General features: G+C 45.3%; 1 protein-coding gene across 7 annotated transcripts in view; it reads right to left on the bottom strand.

Moving 5' to 3' along the window:
- AGAP2 (ArfGAP with GTPase domain, ankyrin repeat and PH domain 2) overlaps positions 1 to 25,116 on the bottom strand; it is a 526,417-nt gene that overhangs the window by 166,723 nt on the left and 334,578 nt on the right. For 6 of the 7 annotated variants that reach the window (XM_033938398.1, XM_033938399.1, XM_033938400.1 and 3 more), the window contains 3 exons: positions 22,435 to 22,569; positions 7,089 to 7,210; positions 5,846 to 5,998 (listed from right to left, as the gene is read on the bottom strand). In XM_033938398.1, coding sequence (XP_033794289.1) covers positions 5,846 to 5,998; positions 7,089 to 7,210; positions 22,435 to 22,569 — 410 coding nt within the window. The remainder of the gene's footprint in view (positions 1 to 5,845; positions 5,999 to 7,088; positions 7,211 to 22,434; positions 22,570 to 25,116) is intronic. The other variant, XM_033938397.1, reaches the window with a different exon arrangement.

The following is a 25,116-nucleotide window of genomic DNA, read 5'->3' as shown; positions in this document are numbered from 1 at the left end:
GATAATGCAGACATATGACTCTGTAAAAACCATTTGATGGCTCATAGCAGGGAATTGCCCTTCCATAACCCAGAAGCTTTTGTTAGCTTTACCAGGCAAGCACAGGGTTTTCCGTCAGTGGCGTAGTAAGGATAGGGGGCACCCGGAGTGGAGGCGCACTTCCATGCCCCCTTCTGTGCGTTCACCCCCTCCCTCCACCACACGTGCCCCCTTCTTCCCAAACCCCTAGAACCCTCTGCAAATACATCGTTAGGAGCTCATTAGTATTTAAACGAGCTCTCCTAGCAATACACAGAAGGGAATCCCCCCTTGTTTCCAGTCAATAATTACTGGCAGCTCTGGAGCTGCTGGTAACTGTTGTGCGTGTGTTGGGAACACACAACACAGGTATAACAGCATAAAGACAATGCAGCCCTGCTGGCAAGGGGCCCAAAACCAGGAGCCCCTGACACCCTTTGACACTAACACCCCCCCCCCCTTCCGATCTCCCTAACCACTCCCACCACCCCATAACCAAATCCTGGTGGTCTAGTGCAGAGATTCTCTTGACACTAACACCCCCCCCTCTTCCGATCTCCCTAACCACTCCCACCACCCCATAACCAAATCCTGGTGGTCTAGTGCAGAGATTCTCAGCATGCAGTATGCGTACCCTTAGGGTATGCAAGCCGCTTGTTGGGAGTATGCACTGCATGGGTCTCCCGCCCTCCTTCCTGATTAGTGGCCACCGGGGATCCCATGCTCTCTTTCCTGCCCGCTGACCTCCGCCGAAGCTGCTGGGGGATCCCACGCCCTCCTTCCTGCCTGCTCCTCTCCACTGAAGCCAACCTGGAAGGCTTCCCTACGATGTCACAGCTGATGTCAGAGGGAAGCCTTCTGGGTCAGCGGGGGATCCCAGTTACTTCCTTCCAGGTGGGATTCTGCTCCTTCCTGTCTTCAGTGGCACTTGTTGCAGGGACGCGGGCAGCTACTGAACATGGCTAACCTGGAAGCCTTCTCTCCAATGTCAGGGAAGCACATTCAACCAGTATATTGGGAGGCGGCCAATGTTTTCCTTTGAGGTAAAATTATAGCCTACACTATTGGCAAAAGAAAGCGTAATGCAGCTACCTTGCTTGCGCTCACTAAACAACTGAATAAATATCGTATTTCTGTTGCGATAGGAACAGCCCAAAATTGGGAACAATATCTAACTGCTTGCAAACAGATTGATACTATATTGACAGTTAAGAGTCCTTACGCACATTGATGCCTACAAACACCAATTCCACTACTGGGGGAATAAGACAGGTAAACTATTAGCATCCTTAGTGAAACCTCGGTGTCGGGTGTCTAGGATAACTCAGCTGTGGTGATATAATACAGTACAACGAACACAAAAGTCCATAAAAGAAAATCTGGAAGAGGAGACTAAGCTGGAACTCTGTAAGAGGAGTGCCAATTACTCACTATGTGCATGGTAAGTCCCAGACTATGGAAGAGGCTTGTACGCAAACACTGATGAATTTTGTGTGAGAGCAATATGTGGAAGATATGTAGTAGAACATATCTTTATAACATGACCATTGCAAGATCAGAATCCATTGCAGAGGCAAGAACATGCAAATGGGGTATATACATAGTAGACACCAGTTGATGTAGTTAGGTTGCAATCCTGTGGAAGAATAGATTTATTTTTTTTTTTTTTAGCCTGAGTCTGGAAGGGAATTATAGTGAGAATCATTGATATGAACTGAGATTTTTCAGTAGTAATCTTGGAAGTTCCATTAACAGTATTATTGCTCTGGGAGCCAATGTATTTGAGGAGATAAGACTCCTATTAGGTAAGCATCTCAAGAAAGAAAACTTTGTAGCTATGAAAGGATGTGTTAGTGTTACCATAACTGAATAGTTAGTAAAAATTCTGGACAAAAAACTAGTCAAAAGAGCATTATGAGATGCGAAGTAAGTGAGCTGCATTTGCACATGATGAAGGTAAAGGCAAATTGCCTGTAAGAGGTCTAGTGAGTACATATATAGACCAGATGGGAAAAGGTATACCGCTTTCAGGGTCAGTATGTATAAGTAATCTCCTCCTCCCCTATAGCCACTCCAAATCCTCCATATCCTTCAGAATAAGGAAGTAGTTGAAACAGAACTCTTGGTTTCTGCTTTCAAATCAATGTTCGTGCTACTGTTTATTTGTTGTTTCTTTCTTTTTCTTTTTTTTTTTTTTTGTACCACCAGCTCTACAGCAGATGGTCAGCAAATTTCAGAGTTCTTGAAGGAAGAGAAGAAACAGAATTAAAGAAGCTCTGGAAGAGTAGCATGGAGGACCTTGTTGAAGCAGAACATGAAGCCCTCTTGTATCACTTAAAGAGATTATGTGATCACTGGGATAGTGCGTGGGGGTCTGTATTATGTGTTTGCAGTGCTTATCTGGTCACTTTAGGTGGATTTTTTGTGACTTAGACCATGTTCTAAATGATCTAAGTCACAACGTCCAAGTTCTGTCGATCCTATGCTGTATAACATTTGGTTATACATGGAGTACGACTAAGTCTAGGCCTGCCCACATCCCGCCCAAATCCCGCCCTCGACACTCCTCCTGATATGCCCCGTTTAGCTATGAACGTTCAGCAGCACTATGAAGGCCTAGGTCGTTTATACATATGTCCAAAACCCGGTTTTATTATCGGCACTTGGATGTATTTTGACAATGTTAGTCCAAGGGCCGACTTAGGCCGGTTTTTGGATGTTTTTCTCTTATGATTATGAGCCCCATACTGTATATAATTTCCTTTATTAAGTCTGCTTGTTATATGGATTATCAAATAGTATCTGCTTGGGTAATATTTTTAATTTGATAGAAATTAAAAAAATCATAACACTTATTTAAATATTGATAACACACATTCATGCATTTATGCAGGTTTGCAAATCTACACTATAGTTTGTGTTTAAAGTCTGGGAGGTTATTTGGAGAAGTACAACTGTGCTTTTTCATCCCCAATGGGAGTATAGACTTTATGCACTGATTATGTGCATACATTCTTTACATAAACATTCAAAGTATATATGCTGTTCAATATGTGCTATGTGAAAATTACAAAATCCAATATATTTAGTGAAAAAAGAGTTGCATTAGATTTGGGATGTGAAAGATTTAGGGGAGGAGCTAGAAGTTATCCAGCCACTGATGACTTTAACTGGAGAGCTAATCAAATAAGGGGCAATTCTATAAATAGGGCACCAAAATTTAGGTGCCAAAATGTAACGTGCTGACTGCAAATATTATAACAGTATATGGGCACCCAAATTCTGTTATAAAATACTAGTATAAGTTGGCATTTACATGCTAGCAATTAGGTGCACCTATGTATGTCATATCTATGACAGGTGTTAATGTACACACCTAAATATGTCACTTTAGAGAATGACAGTATTCTATAACCTAAGGGGCTCATAATAAAAAAATAAAGACTTTCAAAAATCGTCATAAGTCAGCACTTGGAAATCCTAATTGCCAGGATATCCAAATGCTGATTTTCAAGGCCACTTTTATGGACATCTAGTGAGGCATTTTGCCTGCTGTGCAACCAGAGTTCCAGGAGGTGTTGGGAGGCATGTTGTGGGCATGAATTGGGCAGGCTTAAGGCATGCTTAACTTGGGCGTTTGTTGTGATACCTGAACATTTCCCAAGTCATCCTGGATGGAACTTAGATGCTTCTTAAACAGGTCTAGCTCAGAACATCTAAGTGCCAAATAGGGACCCAAACTGAACAGATGACCACTGGAGGGATTAAGTAATGACCCTCAACAGTCCCCCAGTAATCACTGACCCCCCAACCCCCAAATTTCTAAATAAAACAGTACATACCTGTCTATAGAACAGCAGTACCTGGTATGGGAAATTCTAGTAGAGCATCACACAGGTGTCTTAAGTAGCCTAGTGGGTGGGCTAGTAAACCATAGAGAGGAGGACCCAGGCCCACAAGCTTCTCTAACCACTACATTTATGGTAGAAAGTGTGAGTCCATCAAAACCCACTAACACCCTACTCTACTGCCACTTGAAGCCATAAGGGCTACTGGAGTATTAGACAGGTGGTTCTAGTAAGTTTTGGGGGAGTTTGGGAGGGTTCAACATACATTATAAGGGAGTTATGATGAGATGTATATCTGGCACCCTTTATGTGAAATTCACAGCAGTGCTCTCCAAGATGTCCCATTGCTCTGTTGGCATGTTTGTGTGGCTAGTCCTGATGGTCACTCCCATATCCAAATGGTCTGGATTTGGACATTTCCAACTTGGATATTTCTGTGGTTTAAAATAGGGTATAAAGTTAGGCTTCCTAAGGGACTGACATCTTGTTGGCCAAAACATCCAAGTAGGTGATTTTCAAAAAAAAATTTTTGGACATTTTGCAGGAAACTTCCAAAGTCAGATTTAGACATCCTATTGAAAATGGTCCTCCATGTGTGTAATTGTTGGACACACCCATTCCTCATCCTCTTGCGGCTACAGGCTGTGCGACTTAAATGCGTTCATTACAGAATATCACTCTTCAAGCACATCACACTTATGCATGTGAATGTGACATTCATGCTAGTGCATATATGGTACATATATTTAGGTGCTAAGATTAGAGAATTAGGGGATCCTGTGGCTAGAGCTCTTCAGCCTGGAGAAGAGATGGCTCAGGGGAGATATGATAGAGGTCTATAAAATACTGAGTGGAGTGAAACTGGTAGATGTGAATTGCTTGTTTACTCCTTTCAAAAAATACTGGGACTAGGAAGCATGCGATGAAGCTACTAAGTAGTAGATTTAAAGCAAATCAGAGAATATATTTCTTCATTTAACACATAGTTAAACTCTGGAATTTGTTGCCAGAAAATGTTGTGAAAGCAGTCAGTTTAGTAGGGTTTAAAAAAAGGATTGGATAGTTTCCTAAAAGAAAAGTCCATAAGCCATTATGAAGATGCACTTGGAGAAATTCACTGCTTATTCCTAATTTAAGCAGAATAAAATTTACTTTACTCTTTGGGATCTTGCCAGGTACTTGTGGCCTTGATTGGGACTGATGGAAACAGGATACTGGGCTTGATGGACCTTTTGTTTTGTCCCAGTATTGTAACTCTTTATGTTCTTATAGCTAGTGGTCTGAAAATTGCTGCTTACCAAATAGCACTGCCATTCAGCGCTGATTCAGCTATAACTGGTATTAGGATACCAGCACTGATTGTCTGCCTAAACATTGAATTATGTAAGAAACTGAAAGAATCATGAAGGAAGAAAACAAGGTCTGAAAGAACCAACCAGTGGAGATCCAGAAGGTCAGCATCTGTAATAAAATCTGGACACATTTGGGTCCAACATGAAAGGCAGTGACTAGGAACAGGGCTGGGAGGTTGAGTAAATCTGGTAACACAGCAGGATAGTAGTAGCAGTCCACAATTCCCTAGAAACCAAATGGGCCCATGTCAAAAGTTGATAACACTAAAAGGACCTAGGCATCTGGACATCTTGGTAGTAGTTTTGGTGCTGCTTGAATTATTGCTGAGCTTGAGGTGAGGTACAGGTGGCTGATGGGCATTGGACTGGGTCTGGAAATTTGTATAATCAATAGCATGGAATAGTAGAGAACCCCAAAAAAGGGGGATATATCCTTCACAATGGAGACCAGAATTACTAGGCAAACTGAATGGGTCAGATTTTTTTTTCTGATGTCATCTACTATGCAGGCTAGAATCAGTGTATAGTACTGAGGAACTCCCATTTCCTTATTTTGTTGAAGGCAAACCACCTATTTCTCCATGCTTGAAGCTATTGTGCACTGCAGATGCAAAAATGCTGACTTACAGTAAAGAGACTTGTCCGGCGTTTGGCACCTCTATGGAGAGAGCTGGGTGTAGTGAGCCCAACGGATACTTCGCTTCGCAGTTCCCTATGACCAATGTTTGGGGTGTTGGGAAGAGATGATGAGTAATCACTGGTGTGGCCTCCATTGCTTGCCTGCAGAGGACAAGCAAAAGAATTATATGATAACTAGTTTTTTAGCCCTTTACATTAACGGGTGCTAGAATAGATATGTAGACTTAGGCATTTCTTTCTTTTTTTCTTTCTTTCTGTATGTCTGTCTCTTTCTCTCTCCCTGCCTTCTTTCTTTCTGTCTCTCTCCCCCTGTCTTTCTTTCTGTCTCTCTCCCTGGCCCCCTGTCTTTCTTTCTGTCTCTCTCCCTGGCTCCCTGTCTGTCTGTCTTTCTTTCTGTCTCTCTCCCCTGTCCAGCAGCACCCCTTCCCTGCTCCCACTGTCCAGCAGTAATCCTTTTCCCTGAGGTTGTGGGTTCAAACCCACACTGCTCCTTTTGACCCCGGGCAAATCACTTAATCCCCCCATTGCCCCAGGTACATTAGATAGATTGTGAGCCTGCCGGGACAAAGAGGGAAAACTGCTTGTGTACCTGAATAAATGCATGTAAACCGTTCTGAGCTCCCCTGGGAGAACGGTATAGAAAATTAAATTTAAAAAATAAATAAATAAGCAGCACCCCTTCCCTGCTCCCCCTGTCAAGCAGTAGCCCTTCTCCCTTCCTTTATCTTCCCCCTGTCCAGCAGCACCCCTTCCCTGCTCCCCCTGTCCAGCAGTAGCCCTTCTCCCTTACTTTTACCTCCCCTGTGTCCAGTAGTACCCCTTCTTTCTTCCCTGCTCCCCCTTCCAGCATCCGCTAGCCCGGGCAGCCTCGGGGCTTTTGCTAGGCCGACCCGCCTTGCATTATCGAAGTGGGCTGGCCTAGCAAATATCCCGTGGCTGCTTGATGAAACTGCGGCGGCTGCTGCTGCTGCTGGTCCAGGGATGAGAAGAAGAGGCATCCCGGCAGTGTAGTCAGAAGGCAGAAAGTCAGCCGGCTTTGGAGATCAGGGCAGGAAATAGCTAAGGCAGGCACTGCGCATGCGCGGCACGGAGGCATGGAGATTGAAGTGTGCATGTGCGCTAAGCGTTTTATTATAGCGGATAACTAGGATCACCTTCTTGACAATAAGTCAATCAAAAGGCTGCATAGATTGATATTCTGTGTGGCTGCTAGGGATAATTCATTGATTACCTGCCCAGTGATGATTCCAGGTATAGACATAGATCCAGCAGAGTGACTTGGAGAACTTGGTAAAGATTTGCAGGAAGCCAGGAGCTGCTGCTGCTTTTTCAAAGCCACTATTTTCTGGGCAACTGCAACCAAAATGAAGACCACCAAGTCAAAGAAATAGCTCTTTCAACTGACAACACAAATGCCTCAATATTCATTGTAGTTAAGAAGGGGACCTTTGTTTTTTTGGAGTCTGGCAAAAGAAACCAGTTTGGCTTTAAAGCAGGGTTGTCCAACATTGGTCCTTGAGGGTTATAATCCAATCAGGTTTTCAGGATTTCCCCAATGGATTTGCATTAGATATATTTGCATGCACGGCTTCTGTTGTATGCAAATAGATCTCATGCATATTCATTTGAGAAATCTTGAAAACCTGATCTTGCAAGGGCTGAGGTTGGACACCCCACTTTCAAGCTTTCATTTCCTATGAACAGGGTGAAAAAAGGTTAAAATCTTAGAACCATAAAAGTTTCTAGGATTCAGGGAATTTTTTCCTTATTATTTTATAATTGGGGGAGTAGTGTTTAGTTATTTTGTTTTTATTTTGCTCTTTTTCATCTTAATTTAACATGTTTTTGCTTCTTTATGTTTACTTTTATTTTTCTCTATTCTCACTTTGGGACCCTTTAACAAATGCTTAGCGCATGCTAACAGACATTATTGTGTACTAAGTGCCATGTGGCCCATAAGTTCAATAGTGTATGCTAAGCTTTAAGTAAATGACCACTTTATCTGCTTTCCATGCACTATCCCCACCTCTCCTTGCATCTTCCCCCCTTATCTCATCTGCCTTCTCTCCATCCTGGTACTCTCTCAATCATTTTATTTTGTTTATTTATTTATACTGCATATTATACATACTAAGCAATTTATGATAAAACAAAAACAGAATCATTAAACATCAATTTCAGGGAGGAAGTGACGTTACCAATGTGGCAAGATGCTTGAGTGTGAAGCTTACCTGAGGCTGCAATGAGAAATTGAGATAAAATCTTCCCGAGCCTTCATTACCTTTTAAATTTGTATTCGTCCTCAAGGGGAAGCTATTATGACCACTCAGCGAAAATCGGAAGCCTATAAATTCAGCGGGAGCAAGGCGACGGTGTCGCAAGAATCAGCGGTCGGCTCCTCAAGTGCCAGTAAGATGGCAGCGGCTGTGTCTGAAGAGGGCGCATGGCGCGGTACAAAAGTGGGGAAAGCGGCGGGAGATGCAGGAGCCGATATTTTGCCATCAGAAGGTCTGCTGAAACTGTTTACTGCTATAAAAGAAGAGCTGTGGTCTTTTCAATTAGATGTCACCCAAGCGGTGAAGGATTTAAAACACAAAATAACCGAGCTCCATACCAAACAGAAGGTATGACTGAATGACTGGACACAGTGGCTGGAGATGTGATCGATGCACAGGAGCACATAGCGGATTTGAATAAGGCAGACAGGGCCCTCTGGGACAAGATCAAAGACCTGGACAACAAGTTGCGGCATTATAACCTGCGTCTGAGGGGAATCCCGGAGGAGGAGGCCTACCGAGATGTGTGCCAGGTGGCAACAGATATTTGTTTGGACATTTTAGCCCAGGCACGTGGTGGTGGAATTGAGCCTTCAGTGTTGGGTCTGGAACACGCTCATGGTGCGCTGGGGAAACAATCTCCGGACATTGTACTCTGTTTGCAGAGTTTCGGGATCAAGGAAGAAATCTTTCATTCAACTCAAAAGCAGGGGCTATATACTTGGAAAGGCATTAGAGTAGATGTCTTCCAGGATTTGGCAGCGGTGACCCTCTGCAAACGACGAGACATGCAGTGTGTCACAAAGTACCTCCAGCAGGAGGGCTATCGCTATAGGTGGACTCATCCATTCGCTTTGGTGATGACTGTGGGTGGGGGCACGAAGCGGGCCCCCCCCCAAAGAAGCCTTGAGAGAGTTGCGAGACCTGACAGCTGAACACCTGCCGACGGAGAGGGAGCAAGTGAGTGGTGAGGCGGAATTGGAGAGACAGGGCTCGCAGTGGAAACGACAGCAGAGGGCGTGCAAGGAGCGGTGGTCTAGTCCAGTGGCTGAACAAGAGAAGCCAACCTGAAGTGGACTCCTGGACTTTGGGGTTTGATTCAACTCAGCTTTGTTAAGGGTGATTTCTGCATGTTTATGGAGGGTGTTTGGAGGTTCCAAAGGGGTAGTGTTGCAGGACAGTTGGGACTGAGGTGGGGATGAGGGGAGATGGTTGGGATTAGGGTTTCATGCCTCAAGGATCCAGATCAGTGGGTGGGCCTTTCTCTGATGGGGCTCCCTGTCTCCTTTGGGAGGGGTAGGGAGACAGTTGGAAGGGGTGGGGATGGGGTATTTTTTTGGAGGACGGTGTTAAATGAAAAACTTCATCAACGGGCTGGTAAATCTATAGCGTATTATAAATACCATCTTTCCAAGGGACGCTTTAGCTTTTCCTATTGAAGACAGGTTTGTAGCACTTCTTGACCACTATTTGGAGGTTGGATTTACGGTTTCTGGCCTCTATAAGGACTTTCATCATTGACTCTACACTTTCCTTCAACGACCACCTCAACTCCCTAGTAAAATAATGTTTCTTCAGCCTTCACATGCTGAGAAAAGTGAGATCCTGTTTCCATCAAAAACACTTTGCCGTCCTTGTCCAATCCACCATCCTCTCCAGACTGGACTACTGCAACTCTATCTACCTTAGCCTAACAAAGAAAAACCTTCAAAGACTCCAGCGGATTCAGAATACCGCTGCTAAGCTTATCTTCGCAAAAAGCAAATTCGACCACGTCTCACCGCTTTTATCCAAGCTCCACTGGGTTCCGATTATCTCCAGAGTCCACTTCAAATGTGCCTGCCTCACTTTCAAGATCCTACACGGTATTCTCCCTCCCTTCATTCCTCTTTCTTGGAACTCCTCTAACCCCAATTCTGCCAGATCCACCCAAAAACTGAAACTTTCCTTTCCCTCTCTAAAAGGCATTTCCCTTGTAGGAAAACTAGGTTCTTCCCTCCCTTTCAGAATCACTAAGCTCTGGAACAACCTTACCTCACCTCTTAGGAATCTGAGCTCCCTCCAACTCTTCAGTAAACATCTGAAAACCTGGTTATTCTCAAAAATGTAACTCCTCCTCCCTCTCTGGTTATTCTAGTCTTCTAAATTTTCTCTTCATTTTGCCTCTTCCCTCCACTGGAGTTTCTTTCTACCCTAACTCTTGTTAACTGTGTCGAGCTTTTCGAATGTAGAGATGATGCGGTATACAAACCTAAGGTTTAGATTAGATTAGATTAGATTATGGGATAGACTGATTGTGCAGCGTTACAGGCGCGTTGGTGTCAAGATCTGGCGATAGAGTGTGATGCTTTGGATCTCCTTTCTTTGATTAAACGGATCCCTGTAATCTCCGTTAATGTACCGTATTTTCGCGGATATAACGCGCACCGTTGTAAAACGCGCACAGGGGTATAGCGCGCATAAATCACGAAGATATGTAAAAAAACTTTTCTATACCGCGCTCAGGCATATAACGCGCATGCTGCCCGACTCTCCTCTGGCCATCCCGACTCTCCTTTCGCTCTCCCCGACTCTCCTCTGGCCACCCCGACTCTCCTTTCGCCCTCCCCGACTCTCATCTGGTTGCCCCGACTCACCCTGACTTTCGGTGCACTGCCCCGACTCTCCTCTGGTTGCCCCGACTCACCGTTCACCCGCCCTGACTTTCGGTGCACTGCCCCGCCTCTCCGTGCCTGTCCCCCTTGAAGTCCTGTCCCCCTTGAAGGTCTGCCTGTCCCCCTTGAAGATCTGCCTGTCCCCCCTTGAAGTCCTGTCCCCATCCTGAAAGCCTGATGCCCCCCCTCGACGTCCGATTCTTCTCCCCCCTCGGCAGGACCACTCGCACCCCCACCCCGAAGGACCGCCAACTCCCCGACAATATTGGGCCAGGAGGGAGCCCAAATCCTCCTGGCCACGGCGACCCCCTAACCCCACCCCGCACTACATTACGGGCAGGAGGGATCCCAGGCCCTCCTGCCCTCGACGCAAACCCCCTCCCCCCAACGACCGCCCCCCCCAAGAACCTCCGCCCGTCCCCCAGCCGACCCGCGACCCCCCTGGCCGACCCCCACGACACCCCCACCCGCCTTCCCCGTACTTTGTGTAGTTGGGCCAGAAGGGAGCCCAAACCCTCCTGGCCACGGCGACCCCCTAACCCCACCCCGCACTACATTACGGGCAGGAGGGATCCCAGGCCCTCCTGCCCTCGACGCAAACCCCCCTCCCTCCAACGACCGCCCCCCCCCCAAGAACCTCCGACCGACCCGCGACCCCCCTGGCCGACCCCCCCACCCCCCTTCCCCGTACCTTTGGAAGTTGGCCGGACAGACGGGAGCCAAACCCGCCTGTCCGGCAGGCAGCCAACGAAGGAATGAGGCCGGATTGGCCCATCCGTCCTAAAGCTCCGCCTACTGGTGGGGCCTAAGGCGCGTGGGCCAATCAGAATAGGCCCTGGAGCCTTAGGTCCCACCTGGGGGCGCGGCCTGAGACACATGGTCGGGTTTGGCCCATGTGCCTCAGGCCGCGCCCCCAGGTGGGACCTAAGGCTCCAGGGCCTATTCTGATTGGCCCACGCGCCTTAGGCCCCACCAGTAGGCGGAGCTTTAGGACGGATGGGCCAATCCGGCCTCATTCCTTCGTTGGCTGCCTGCCGGACAGGCGGGTTTGGCTCCCGTCTGTCCGGCCAACTTCCAAAGGTACGGGGAAGGGGGGTGGGGGGGTCGGCCAGGGGGGTCGCGGGTCGGCTGGGGGGCGGTCGGAGGTTCTTGGGGGGGGGGCGGGCGCTGGAGGGAGGGGGGTTTGTGTCGAGGGCGGGGGGGCCTGGGATCCCTCCTGCCCGTCATGTAGTGCGGGGTGGGGTTAGGGGGTCGCCGTGGCCAGGAGGGTTTGGGCTCCCTTCTGGCCCAACTACACAAAGTACGGGGAAGGTGGGTGGGGGTGTCGTGGGGGTCGGCCAGGGGGGTCGCGGGTCGGCTGGGGGGCGGGCGGAGGTTCTTGGGGGGGGGGCGGTCGTTGGGGGGAGGGGGTTTGCGTCGAGGGCAGGAGGGCCTGGGATCCCTCCTGCCCGTAATGTAGTGCGGGGTGGGGTTAGGGGGTCGCCGTGGCCAGGAGGGTTTGGGCTCCCTCCTGGCCCGATATTGTTGGGGAGTCGGCGGTCCTTCGGGGTGAGGGTGCGAGTGGTCCTGCCGGGGGGGGGATGTATCGGACGTCGGGGAGTCGGCCGGGCAAGAGGGCTTGGGCTCCCTCTTGCTCCGATCGTGGATGCGGGTGCGGGTGGGAGCGCGTGCGAGCGGTCGTTCGGGGTGGGGGTGCGAGCGGTCCTGCTGGGGGGGTGAATCGGGCGTCGGGCGGGGTGGGAACTATGTTTAAAAACTTTTGTATACCGCGCTCAGGCATATAACGCGCGAGGGGTATGCGCGGTACGTAAAATCACGTATAACGCGCGCGTTATATCCGCGAAAATACGGTAGATCTGCATGAATGTCAATTTCGGGTGCTTCATCGTGGCTATTTTACAAAGAGTCAGTTATAATTCTCAGGTTATGCGGATTCACCTCTGTGCCCTAAATGCCTCCTGCAGCCCCATTCATTCATCCATGCTTTTTGGTCCTGTGTGAAAATTAAACGTTTTTGGAGGCAGATCTTGTCTTACGTGGAGGGTGTTTTGGGTTGTAAGCTTCCTCTTTCTGCGGCTAATCTTTTGCTGGATAAATATGAGGCCTTTTGTTCGGAGTGACATTTTGAACTCCAGGGCCGGAATTCTCTATACTGTCCACGCGAGGGCGCCAGAGGTGCATGGGAGGATGCGAACCTCTTCTGTGTTGTTTTCATTTTCTTTTTCTCTCTCCTTTTTTTTTTATGGGTGTTGGGGTTTAGATATTACTCCTCCGCAGAGTCCAAGCCTACTGCATTTTGGGTTTTTTTTTGTTCTTGGATTGGGGGGTTTGGGGGTGGGAAGGGTTAAGGCTGGGATTGTTAGATCTATTTGCTTTGTATTTAGTTTTCTTTCTATTGTTTTCTGGATGTTGGTATTTTGTTGGTTGGATTTTTGTTTGAAAATAAAAATTGATTCAACATAAATATCATCTTTACCGTTATGGTAATAAAGGGGGGAAATGTTAGTACGCTTGATCAATCAGAGGGAAAAACCTAAGCGGGTTGCGACTGAAAACCAGATACATACTGATCAAGATATTCGGACTACTTTTTCTAGGTTCTTTCAGCAGCTTTATGCGGAACCCCCTGAGATCGGTCTACCGGTGGAGGATTACCTTGCTGGTATTTCTAAACCATGTCTGACACCGGAGGACAATGTATGTCTTAATGAGCCTATTAGTACGGATGAGGTGCTGTTGGCTATTCAGCAAAGCCCTTCTCTAAAGGCTCCTGGGATCGATGGATTCCACATAGAATTTTATAAACTTATGGGGGAAGATATTGTGCAGCTGCTGACAGACTTTTATAATGTTATGGTGCATGCTGAGGCCATGCCAGCCGATTTGAATATGGCTAGGATTTTAGTTTTGCTTAAGCCAGGAAAAGATCCCCAATTGCCGGCCTCTTACCGTCCTATTTCCTTGTTAAATGTGGAAGTTAAGCTGTTAGTTAAAGTATTGGCCAATTGGATGGCGCGAGTGCTCCCTCGATTGATTTATGATACTCAAATTGGGTTTGTGTGGGGTAGGACCATAGTGCACAATTTTCGGAAAATTTTGGTGTCGCTGGAGCACTATAAGAGGCTGCGTGTCCCCTCGATCTTGGTGAGTTTTAATACTGACAAAGCTTTTGATGGGGTGCACTAGGACTTTTTATTTGCTGCTTTGCAATCCTACGGGTTTGGGGACTTTTTTGTGTCGGCAATTGGAGCACTTTATGCATCCCAGCAGGCGCAGAATTTTGTTAATAATAATGATTTGTTTCCTATCGGTAGAGGGACCAAGCAGGGGTGCCCACTCTCCCCGTTGCTCTTTATCCTTGTGCTGAATCCCCTGATTCAGGATATTTATGCTATGCCTACTGTTAAGGGGATTGCTATGGGTATGGAGGGTTTTCAAATAGCTGCTTCAAACTTTCAAAAAATAAAAGAACAAGAGGGCACTCGGAAAAGATAGAAGGGGACAGATTCAAAACGAATGCTAGGAAGTTCTTCTTTACCCAACGTGTGGTGGACACCTGGAATGCGCTTCCAGAGGACGTGATAGGGCAGAGTACAGTAAAGGGGTTTAAGAAAGGATTAGACAATTACCTACTGGAAAAGGGGATAGAGGGGTATAGATAGAGGATTACTGCACAGGTACTGGACCTGTTGGGCCGCCGCGAGAGCGGACTGCTGGGCACGATGGACCTCTGGTCTGACCCAGCAGAGGCACTGCTTATGTTCTTATGTTCTTATGCTTTTGCTAATAATCTATTAGTTCATTTAGAGGACCCTAAGACATCTCTTGCTGACCTATTGGAGATTTTTGCGGAACCTGGCGCTTATGCCGGATTTAAACTTAACTTGGATAAATCTGAGGCACTTTTCTCTTTGGAGGAAATGCTTGGCCTATGGGGTAGGAGATTTGCCCTTAAATGGGCAGATGGGGTCTTTAAATATCTGGATATTCAACTGGCCTTGGATCATCAGCAGCTGTATAAACTTAATGTTTCACTCTTGCTTCAGTGGATTACGAATCTGCTTGCGGGCTGGTGTCTGCTACCGATTTCCCTGATGGGGGTGCATTAGTTTGATCCGAATGATGGTGTTATCTAAATGGTTGTATGCTTTGCACTCTTCCCATTCGGTTAAAGGTTAGAGATATCCAGGTCTTAGAGAGGCTCTTCACAGGATTCTGCTGGGCTGGTAAGAAACCCAAGGTCAAGGGGCGGCTGGAGGTTGGGAGGGTTTGGGCCTGCTTGATATTATGCTGTATAATTATTCTTGTCTTTTGCATCATCTTGGTGATTGGCTTTAGTCTGCATCTAGATCAGACATGGGCAACTCCGGTCATCGAGGGCTAGAATCCAATCGCGTTTTCAGGATTTCCCCAATGAATATGCATTGAAAGCAATGCATGCAAATAGATCTCATGCATATTCATTGGGAAATTCCTGAAAACCCGATTGGATTCCGGCCCTCGAAGACCGGAGTTGCCCATGTCTGGTCTAGATACACGCCGGTGTCGCTGGAAAGAGCATATTGTGCTCTCTATCATTTTTATTCCCTGGTACACTTAGCTCCAGGGCAACTGCCTCAGCGCCTACAGGATTGTGTACTTTTGAGACCATTGCGGGATGCTTGGGTTTGGTTGGTATGGCTTTTGGGAGAGGACCCCAGAACCACTGATCTGCTGCCGCTGTGTGGGAATGCTTCCTTTTTGACTATACTGGAGAATAAAGTTTTTGAGGAATGGGCGCAACAGGGGATAGTAAGACTGGAACATGTGCTTCAGGAAGGGGGAGACCTCTTGCCTTTTGATTCTATTCAGGGTAATCGTTTTGCTTATTGGGTGTCTTTAGATAAAGCCCTCTTGGGTGCTTATATGAGAGTTACTTTAAGGCAATTCTTTGCTCCTGAGGGGGAGGTTATTTGTTCTGTATTGGGCCTTTATAGAACTTTGTGCGGTTTGGTGCCTATGAAAGATCTTAAGACACATAGCCAGCGGTGGGGGGAATACCTAAATCTTGATCTGTCGCAGTGGGATATCCATGTCAATATACGGGGTATCCCCACCTTGACCCAATGTGCTTGGTTGCGTGAATGTTATTATTGGGTGCTGTTGAGAGGTTATTACACTCAATGTCAATTATATTATACTGGGGGCATCAACTCTGATCTTTGTATAAAATGTGGGAGGGATCACAATACGCGGTTAGAACATGCTTTTTGGTAGTGTCCTCTTATCAGTATATATTGGAAACGTATTGTGGGATTTATGCGAAGACGTTTTCATTCCCCTGTAGCAGGTATGGTGTCCTAGCTGGTCTTGGATGTTCCGAGAGCTTTTGGGTCTCTGTCTGCTGCTCATACTCTGTTGTGTAGGAAAATGTATTTGGTAGCTCGCAAATGTATCTTGCAATCCAGGACCCACTGCTGTACCCACCTATTGGCATTGGCGCAATCTTTTACACCCATTGGCCAGTTGGGAGGCTAGAGATGTCTGAGGGCAATGGAAGGGGAAGAAATTTTATTTGAAAATTTGGGGTCCCTATTTGAAACAGTTACATCATAGGGGTAGAAGTGCTATTCTTAATGAGCTCTAGTTTAATGGTTTAGAGCATTTTTGGCTGGTTCCTGGGTTTATTGTGTATGGTGCAAGGGACAGGATGCTTTTTTGGGGGAAGGGCGGTTGTAATTAGGGGGAATGGGAGGGGATTCTTTCTTCTTTTGGTGTTGCTTTGTATAATGTAAAACTTGATGGCATTGTTGTATTGTACTGCTTTGTGTATATATGGTCATCAATAAGAACATAAGATTTGCCGCTGCTGGGTCAGACCAGTGGTCCATCGTACTCAGCATTCCGCTCACGCGGCGACCCTTAGGTCAAAGACCAGTGCCCTATTTGAGTCTAGCCTTACTTGCGTATGTTCTGTTTCATATACAAACAGAAACAAACATGCTCCTGCCAGATCAATAAATTCACATAACTGTTTCTCAATAGTAAAGCCTGTGGTCATTCTGTCAGTCAACAGCAAAGCTTGTGGTCATTCTGTCAGTGTTCTCTGCAGAGCAAATATAGATTAAAATGACAAACTATTTGTCTTTAGAACTACTAGTTTAGTATTTTATTTATCACTGCCAACCAATTAACCATGCAGAAGGGCACAGACCCGAATTCTCTATACAGCACTGATATCGGTGGCCCCCAATCACATGTCAATCATGCAATGGCACCTTATAGAGAATTGTACCTCCGGGAAAGATAGGTGCCAGAAATGTATGGCAGGGTTTTCCAGGCCTACATTTCAGGCACCTTTGTCATGAATTGCGTCTACGTAGGCACTTTATGGTGCATAACACCACTTCTGGTGTTAGCCATATCTATAGTGGTGTTAGGTGCCAGTAGGCGCCTCCAGAGGTGTGATTCTGGAGCCTTTTCTTTAGGCACCAGTAAGCACTTTAAATTTAAAGTTATTTACCATTTCAAATGGTCTTTCCCTAATAACTTAGGTGTCTGAGTTAAGGTGCCATTGTAGAATTTCCACCAAAACTGATTAATCCCATATTGGAAAGACCTTAGTAAAAAGAAAAGTCTACAACTGCTTTTTAAATATACTTTGTGGTATTTGTTAATAACCTCAAAGTTACAGGAAGATGATTCCTAATACAGATCCAGGAATAAAAAAACTACAATTTCTTGTCACATCCAGAAAAGATTCATAGGCAGCAGGAATAGTTAAGAACTATATTGCTTCAGAATGAAACACCCTTGCAGGTATCCCGCCACCTGAATCCTTCCAGGCACTCATTTCTTCCATATAATACAGCAAGTTTATTTATTAGGATTTATTTACTTCCTTTTGAAGGAATTCAGTATTAATATATGAGGCAGCTCCTAGCCTTTCTCAACCAAGTCATGCCTCAAAACTAACCTTTTTCTGTCTGGGTCTTGACATCAGTGATGACAGTACCCTCTTGTGTTGGGCCCCACACTTGTCATTGGCATGGCAATGACTTCTTTGTCTGTGCCCTATCCCTAGACAACCAGTCCAGCTTCCATACTTTACTTCAGCAAATTTGGTGGCCTCTCAATTCAGGCCTCCTAGCCAATATCTTTGTCATATTCCAAGCTTTGTTACAATGGAAGGTGCCTAGAAACATCACATCCAGGTTCTTTCAAGCCCTGATCCTAAGAAAAATTGTTTACCTTGTTAACATGTAGTCTCTTGGTGTTCAATGGATAGATTTCTTCCAGAATGTTCTAGAAAATAGTGCAAATGCATGGTAGCTATTATGCTGCCATGACCCTGCAGTTCCACTTCATTCCAAATAAAAACTTTGATCAGGTGCAGAACAACTCCAAAAGCTGGTGGAAGGGTGGGATGATTGATAAACATTTATCTTTAGAAAACACCCATTATAAGTAACAATTTTGCTTTCTCTGAAGATCAGTTCACTGAGTCGCACATGAGAAGGATGATAATAGTTCAAGCTATTTTATAGTTTTGTTTTTCTTTTTTCTTACAAAATAGGAAAGATAGTCTAATATCAAATATGGACTCTAGGAAGGATGAAATTGAACTCTAGTTCTCAAAGAGACCATGAAGAATGAATACTCCAAACCTACTATCCAGATAGAAGTTTAAATACAGATAGAATGGAATGCAACTATCACAGAATTGGCAGTAGATCAACATTAGCATAGCACCAGCCTGAATGGGTGACTAGAGAATTTGATAGAGGGATGTATGCTAGATGTGGTGTATTTAGATTTTAGCAAAGCCCTTGAAAGTGTTCCACACAAGCGTCTAATAAATAAACTGAGTGCCCTCGGGATGGGCCCCAAAGTGACAGACTGGGTCAGGAACTAGTTGAGAGGAAAGCAACAGAGGGTAGTGGTCAATGGATATTGTCCCTGAGGAAAGGGATATTAACTTTGGTGTGCCTGAGTTCTGTTCTTGGGCCTGTTCTTTTTAACATTTTTATAAGCAATATTGATGAAGGGCTGTCGGGTAAGATTTGCCTCTTTGCGGATGATACCAAAATCTGCAATAGAGTAGACACGCCGGATAGTGTGAATAATATGAAGAAAGACCTAGCGAAGCTTGAAGAATGGTGTGAAATTTGGCAGCTAAAATTTATTGCTAAGAAATGCAAGGTCATGCATTTGGGCAGTGAAAATCCAAGGGAATCATATAGTTTAGGGGGTGAAGAACTTATGTGTACGACAGAAGAGCGGAACTTGGGTGATTGTATGCGATGATTGAAAAGGTGACAGCGAAAGCTAGAAAGATGCTAGAGTGCATAGGGAGAGTGTACTCTAGTCTTTGAAATTTTTGATGGAGTGAAAAATTGATCCACATTGTACCCGTTCTACCCACTAGCTTTCCTTCTACTCCTGTCCAAGGTCCGTCTATAGGTCCACCAAAATGTTTTGTTTTTTTAGATCATATTTGACCTGCAAAACAACAGAAAAGTTATGCTCATCAGAATTTTCAAGGGACTTCTATCCATACTGTGGCAGGGACAAAAGCAGGGCAGAGGGAGGAGCAGGACTAGGGGGAGAGGTAGATATCTGTATCCACGCCAACAACAGTAGAAGAAATCCATATTTTTAATTTATCATAAACTGTTTTATCCGATACTCATGTATGTGTTTTGCAAAAATGTTTGATGTTTGCTCCCACTGCAAAATACGACCCCTTGCTAACATGTATAGGTGTATTTAGTTTTGTTATAAAATGACAAATCATACTTCATTTTGTGCATATAGATTGCCCTGCAAATGATTACTTTATAATGGATTCAAATGGTACTTTATAATGATTCAAGATGAGTATCCCCAGTCCTCCTGACTCTCTCATTATGACCTTCAACCATTGTGTCTCTTGATGACATAGGGCTAGATTCACTAAGCAAATCGATAGGTTTGCGAGTCCTTTGCAACCCGATTTCCCTCTGACCCGATTCACTTACCTGTGTACCGATCTGATCCTGATCCGTGCATGCAAATGAGGGGAATCGGCATGCAAAGCAGGAAGGATGCGATTTACTAAAATAAATAAGCAACACGGAATGGGCTGGCCGATCCAAAATAAGCGATTGCTGAGGACCAGTCGCTGAGGTCCTTTCCGACTGCCCTGCCTTCTGCCGCCCTGCTCTCTGTCCTGCTTCTCTGTCCCGATCTGCTCTCTGCCCCAATCTCCTGCTCCTCTCTGCCCAGATCTGCTGCTCTGGCTGCCCTGCTCTTACCCCGAATCTCTCCTTCCTGCTGCCCCGACTGGCCACCCTGCTCTCGCCCCGAATCTCTCCTGCCTGCCACCCCAACTGGCCACCCTGCTCTTGCCCTGAATCTCTCCTTCCTGCCGCCCCGACTTGCCACCCTGCTCTCGCCCCGAATCTCTCCTTCCTGCCGCCCTGACTCGCCACCCTGCTCTCGCCCAAATCTTTCCTGCCGCCCCGACTCTCCTGCCCTTCCCCGCACTGCGAGCCCGTGGTTAAAAGCGGGTTAAAACCACGGGCTCGCTGGTCTAGTAAAAGTTAAAAAAAAAAAAAAAAAGTTGCAGCTCTTAAGACGCATGTGCAGATCATCTACAGATGGTCTGCGCATGCGTCAGGATCTCACACTAGCGATCCATGCAGTCCAAGGGGGACGTTCCTCCGATCGTCCTCATTTCAATTTTTTTCTTTTGTGAATTGCTCAGGCCTGCACGGATCGGCCACGGAAAGGAGGTTAGTGAGTCTAGCCCATAGCAGCCATAGAAAACACACTACATAAGAAGACATTTTTCAACCTTACAAATGATAAACATCAAGCTATTATCTCTATCACGTAACTGTGAAATTGTGATTAACCAGCAGATAAGGGTGGCAGTATAATCATAATGGATAAGAATAAATAAATTTAGGAGACTGTAAGGCAGATTAGAGATCCACTGTTTTGTGTTCAGCTTAATGATGATTCCATCTATCACTTCACATTTTTATTTGAATTAACACTTTGGCCCAGATTCTGTACAGGATGCCCGGTCTCAGAAGCTGACAGGCGTCCTATACAGAATTGGGCCTAAGACTGCCTAAAGTCAACCCAATTCTCTAAACAACGTCTATGTTATAGACGCCGGTTAGAAAATCAGGTTGTTGTAGACATGGCTGCTAATTTTATCACGGCAAGGGATCTCCCTGCCGCAATAAATTTAGCGGCCACGGCTGCCAGTTCCCCCACCCATCCTGAACGAACGTGGCAGGAGGGATGTCCAATCCCTCCTGCCCGGAACATCCCCCACCCACCCTGAATGAACACGGCAGGAGAAATGCCCAAGCCCTCCTTCCGGAATACCCCCACCCCCCTGTAGATCGCCGGCAGGAGGGTGCCCAATCTCTCCTGCCAGAAACCCCCCACCCCATAGATAGCACGACCCCCCTCTAACCTGTAACCCCCCCTACTCTCTCCGGACCCCCCTAACCTTTAAAGATTGCTGGACAGAGAGGTCTTCCCTCCCTCCGTCCTGCAGGCCCGCCTCCGTCAGAATGGGGCGGGCCTGCCCCTTCCCGGTGCATTATAGGATGTACTGGGGAGGGGCCTAAAGTCTGATTGGCCCAGGTGCCTAAAGCCCCACCCACAGGAGGGTCTTTAGGCACCTGGGCCTACCAAAGGTTCCGGTTGGCCCATGCCTAAGGCCCCTTAAAAGGCAGTCAAGCCAAGGTTGCCTTGGAGGTGGAATCCCCAGCCCACTGCCAAACCCAGATCATTTGGCAGACCAATATCGAATAGGATGAGCCCTTTGCTAGCACACTCTAAAGTTCATATAAGCCATCCACCAAGTAGTCCATCCCAGCCATCAGATGCTGAGGAGGAGGATCCACTGCATCAGTTTCTAGTGTATAGAGCCGGACCACACAGGCATGTGCCACAAATGACATAGCCACAGCAGCCTTGACTCCTAAATTAGCTATTTTAAAAATTTTCCTGAGGATCACATCCACCCGGTGATCCTGCATATCTTTAAACACAACACCCCCATCACTAGGGAGCAAAGTGTGTTGGGTCATTTGGGCCACCAAAGAATCCACCTTGGGTTGTCCCAGCAGCTGCTTACACTCCTGCGCCAGATGATAACAAGTGAGACATAACCCTAGCATTCCGCAAGGGACCTTCTGGAGAGTCAGACTGTTCTGTGACTAAAAAACTAATATCTGGATGCCAGGGAAAAATTGCAGATTGGGCATGCATACCACAGATTTGTAATTTAGTGCACAATTGAAAAGGGGTGTGGTCAAGGGAGATGTATGGGTGGGTCAGGGGCATTCACTAAAGGTATTCACAGTTTATAGAGTTCAGGTAATCAGCGCCTAACTTACACGCCAGGACTTATATCAGGTTTTAGCTGGCTTAAATCCTCGCGTCCAAAGCTTGGTATGGATCCCAGCGTTATGTGCTATTCTATAAATGGCGTACAACTCAGATCGCCATTTATAAAATAGTTGAAATAGGATTTCTGAATATCCTCACTATTCAGTCCAGCTATTATGCACTCTTACTAGTGATGTACACTTGTTCTGAAATATTTTGAACACAAAATAAGTGGAAGCAGAAGATAGTATATGAAAATGGTTGCTCTTGCCTTCATTAAAGACACGGTCCACATTGAGCCCATAAGTTGCACAGGTCTCATAATACACACAGCGTTTCATGTCACTGCATAGTGCTCTGGCACGAGTGTCCTCCACCACTCTCCTGTTGTTTGCATTGATCTTGTCTGTAAAATGACAGGAAGCATTCAGTTTCAGATAGTTAATAAATATGAATAGAAACAAAAACAGAATGCTGGCAGCAGTCAAACCAACAGATTGAGATAATAACTAATGGTAAAAAACCACTCAGGTGCAGTATTAAAAAAAGAGATTATGAACTTACCCTGGTAAGCTCTTTTCCAGTAGATAGGTGAGACATTCTAGACCAGTGGTTCCCAAACCCTGTCCTGGGGGACCCCCAGCCAGTCGGGTTTTCAAGATATCCCTAATGAATATGCATGAGAGAGATTTGCATATAATGGAAGCGACAGGTATGCAAATCTCTCTCATGCATTTTCATTAGGGATATCTTGAAAACCCGACTGGCTGGGGGTCCCCCAGGACAGGGTTTGGGAACCACTGTTCTAGACAGATGGGTAGTGTCCCCATGGCCATGTGCCTTCTGCAGAAGGAATCCACTTCGGATTTTTGTCTGTGCCTCTGCTCTACTTCCCTGCCGCAGTCATTAGCTCCCTCTAGCGATTTTCACTCCACTAACCAGATAAGTAATTGTATATACTCATAGTTAGGACAGCAAGCGAACTGTTCTAACTTTATACAGCAATCTGAATATGGCTGGTGCCTGGATACTTTCAGGGTTAGCGGTCATACTCAGATATACAGTACAGTGCCAGGAGTGGTATATGCCCCAGCACTAAATATCTAGGATTAAGTAAGCCCGCAGCTGGAAGCAGCTTGTAAGATGCTCTCTGCTGCAGGTTGAATATTGACTCAATAATCTTTTGAAAATTATTTAATTCAGGGATAATTCAAAGAAAAATTAACACCCATAGCCAGTATCTGAGATGACAAAGACAAAAACCAATGACAATAAGCTTGTGTTCTAATTAAATATCTGGGTAAGTTCTATTTACCTGCCCCTAAACATTTTATTGTGGGAGGAGAATAAAAAGCTAATTATGATCTGATTCTAGTAATAATGTCACTAATAAAGAATTATTTTCTGTAGATTGAGGGAAAAAATCCATAGATACTTAATTTTGAAGTTTAATATTTATTATAAGATGGTTTGGCACCTCTGTCCAATATGAATGTATTATTATGATATCCTGTGGTTCTAGAATCCTCTTTTGGGTCTTACCTATTTGTTTAGGTTTTGAGTTTATGTTGGAAATTTTCTGAATTCCTTTCCTAGCCTAGAACACATTCTATGGCATTAATTCAAAAGAGAAATACTTCTTGAAGCTGGTAAGCACAGGCTTGAGGGTACTAGATACCAGGTGAACAGGGTAACTTATCAAACCCTGCCCTTAGTTGCCCAGAAATAATGACAATTGAACAAATCTTTTCCAACTGGTTATTTTTTATTAGCTTTATCATAATTCAACGTTCAAAAGGTAATTTGTGCAAGGAATCAAATATAGTCAGGCATGTCAAAGTACATCTCTGCTGGCAAATATGAACTCAAAGAACCACTCCCACAAGGATCACTTATACACTTTTGCAATGCCTAGTATGACATCACACCTGCCAACCAATCAGCCAACAGAAAGGCTGTCCTTAGGCATGAACAAAGAAAATTCATTTTAACATAGTTACCAGGCTTAAGAAAAGTTTTACAAATCATATTTTTGTGAACACTTTTTCTCTCAGTAATTCTTTAACAGTTTAGCTCAAACCAGCTTTCTGATCAAGACTCAGTAACGCTAACAGCTTCAAATTTGCTAATATGGGCTTAAAGGAGCCCTGAAACAGCCAACAGGCCTCCTGGAATGTCACAGAGTAGAGAGAATTGCCTAGCGTAAAGGTCAAATAGGTCAAACTGCAGATGTTGTCTTTCAGGATTTCTTCAGGTTTAAAATATATAAAAATACAATTTTCAAAACCAATTCTCATGTTTAAACATGCATTTACACACATAATCAAACACATTCTCACACATATGGAGCCCCAAAACATTCATATCTATCATATATTCAATACTTTAGAACATATACACTTTCTTCTATACTCAGCATTAGAATGTGAAATCAAATATGCTCCAAACTAACAAGCTCAAGAACATTTGTTATCAATTAGGCCTTGAAGATCTTTTGGCGCGAATCCTTTAAACAAAGAACAGGCATCAAGAAGGACAGAAACCAAAATGGAGGAAGATTAATACAAAATGGAGTCATTAATACCTCTATAAGTGTGTTATGTATATCTAATAACGGATTTCCTCTATGATCTGGCTTAATAGCAAAATACATATACTTTTTCCCTCCTGGTAACCCCTAGCATTTTTTTGTTATTCTATAATGTTATTTTTCTGGCCTTTGCCGCAATCCATATTCAATTTGTTTATATTTTTGTACCAACTTTTCATAAGTTTCTATTGGGCGTGGCCTTAACTATAACATATGCATCTAACTAGATTTATCCAGTATCACAAGAAAAGGAGGCATCTCATATGTAGAAAAATCTACAACATACTCCACAAACATGTCTTGCACACTATCCATTCCATTGCAGTATTATAGCGCCCCCCACGAGCCAGCCAGCACCACTAC

The sequence above is a fragment of the Geotrypetes seraphini genome, chromosome 3 (genome assembly GCF_902459505.1).
Source record: "Geotrypetes seraphini chromosome 3, aGeoSer1.1, whole genome shotgun sequence".
Classification (NCBI taxonomy): domain Eukaryota; kingdom Metazoa; phylum Chordata; class Amphibia; order Gymnophiona; family Dermophiidae; genus Geotrypetes; species Geotrypetes seraphini.
Note: the sequence above shows the minus strand (reverse complement) of the source record. Positions and strands in the feature narration are given on the sequence as shown.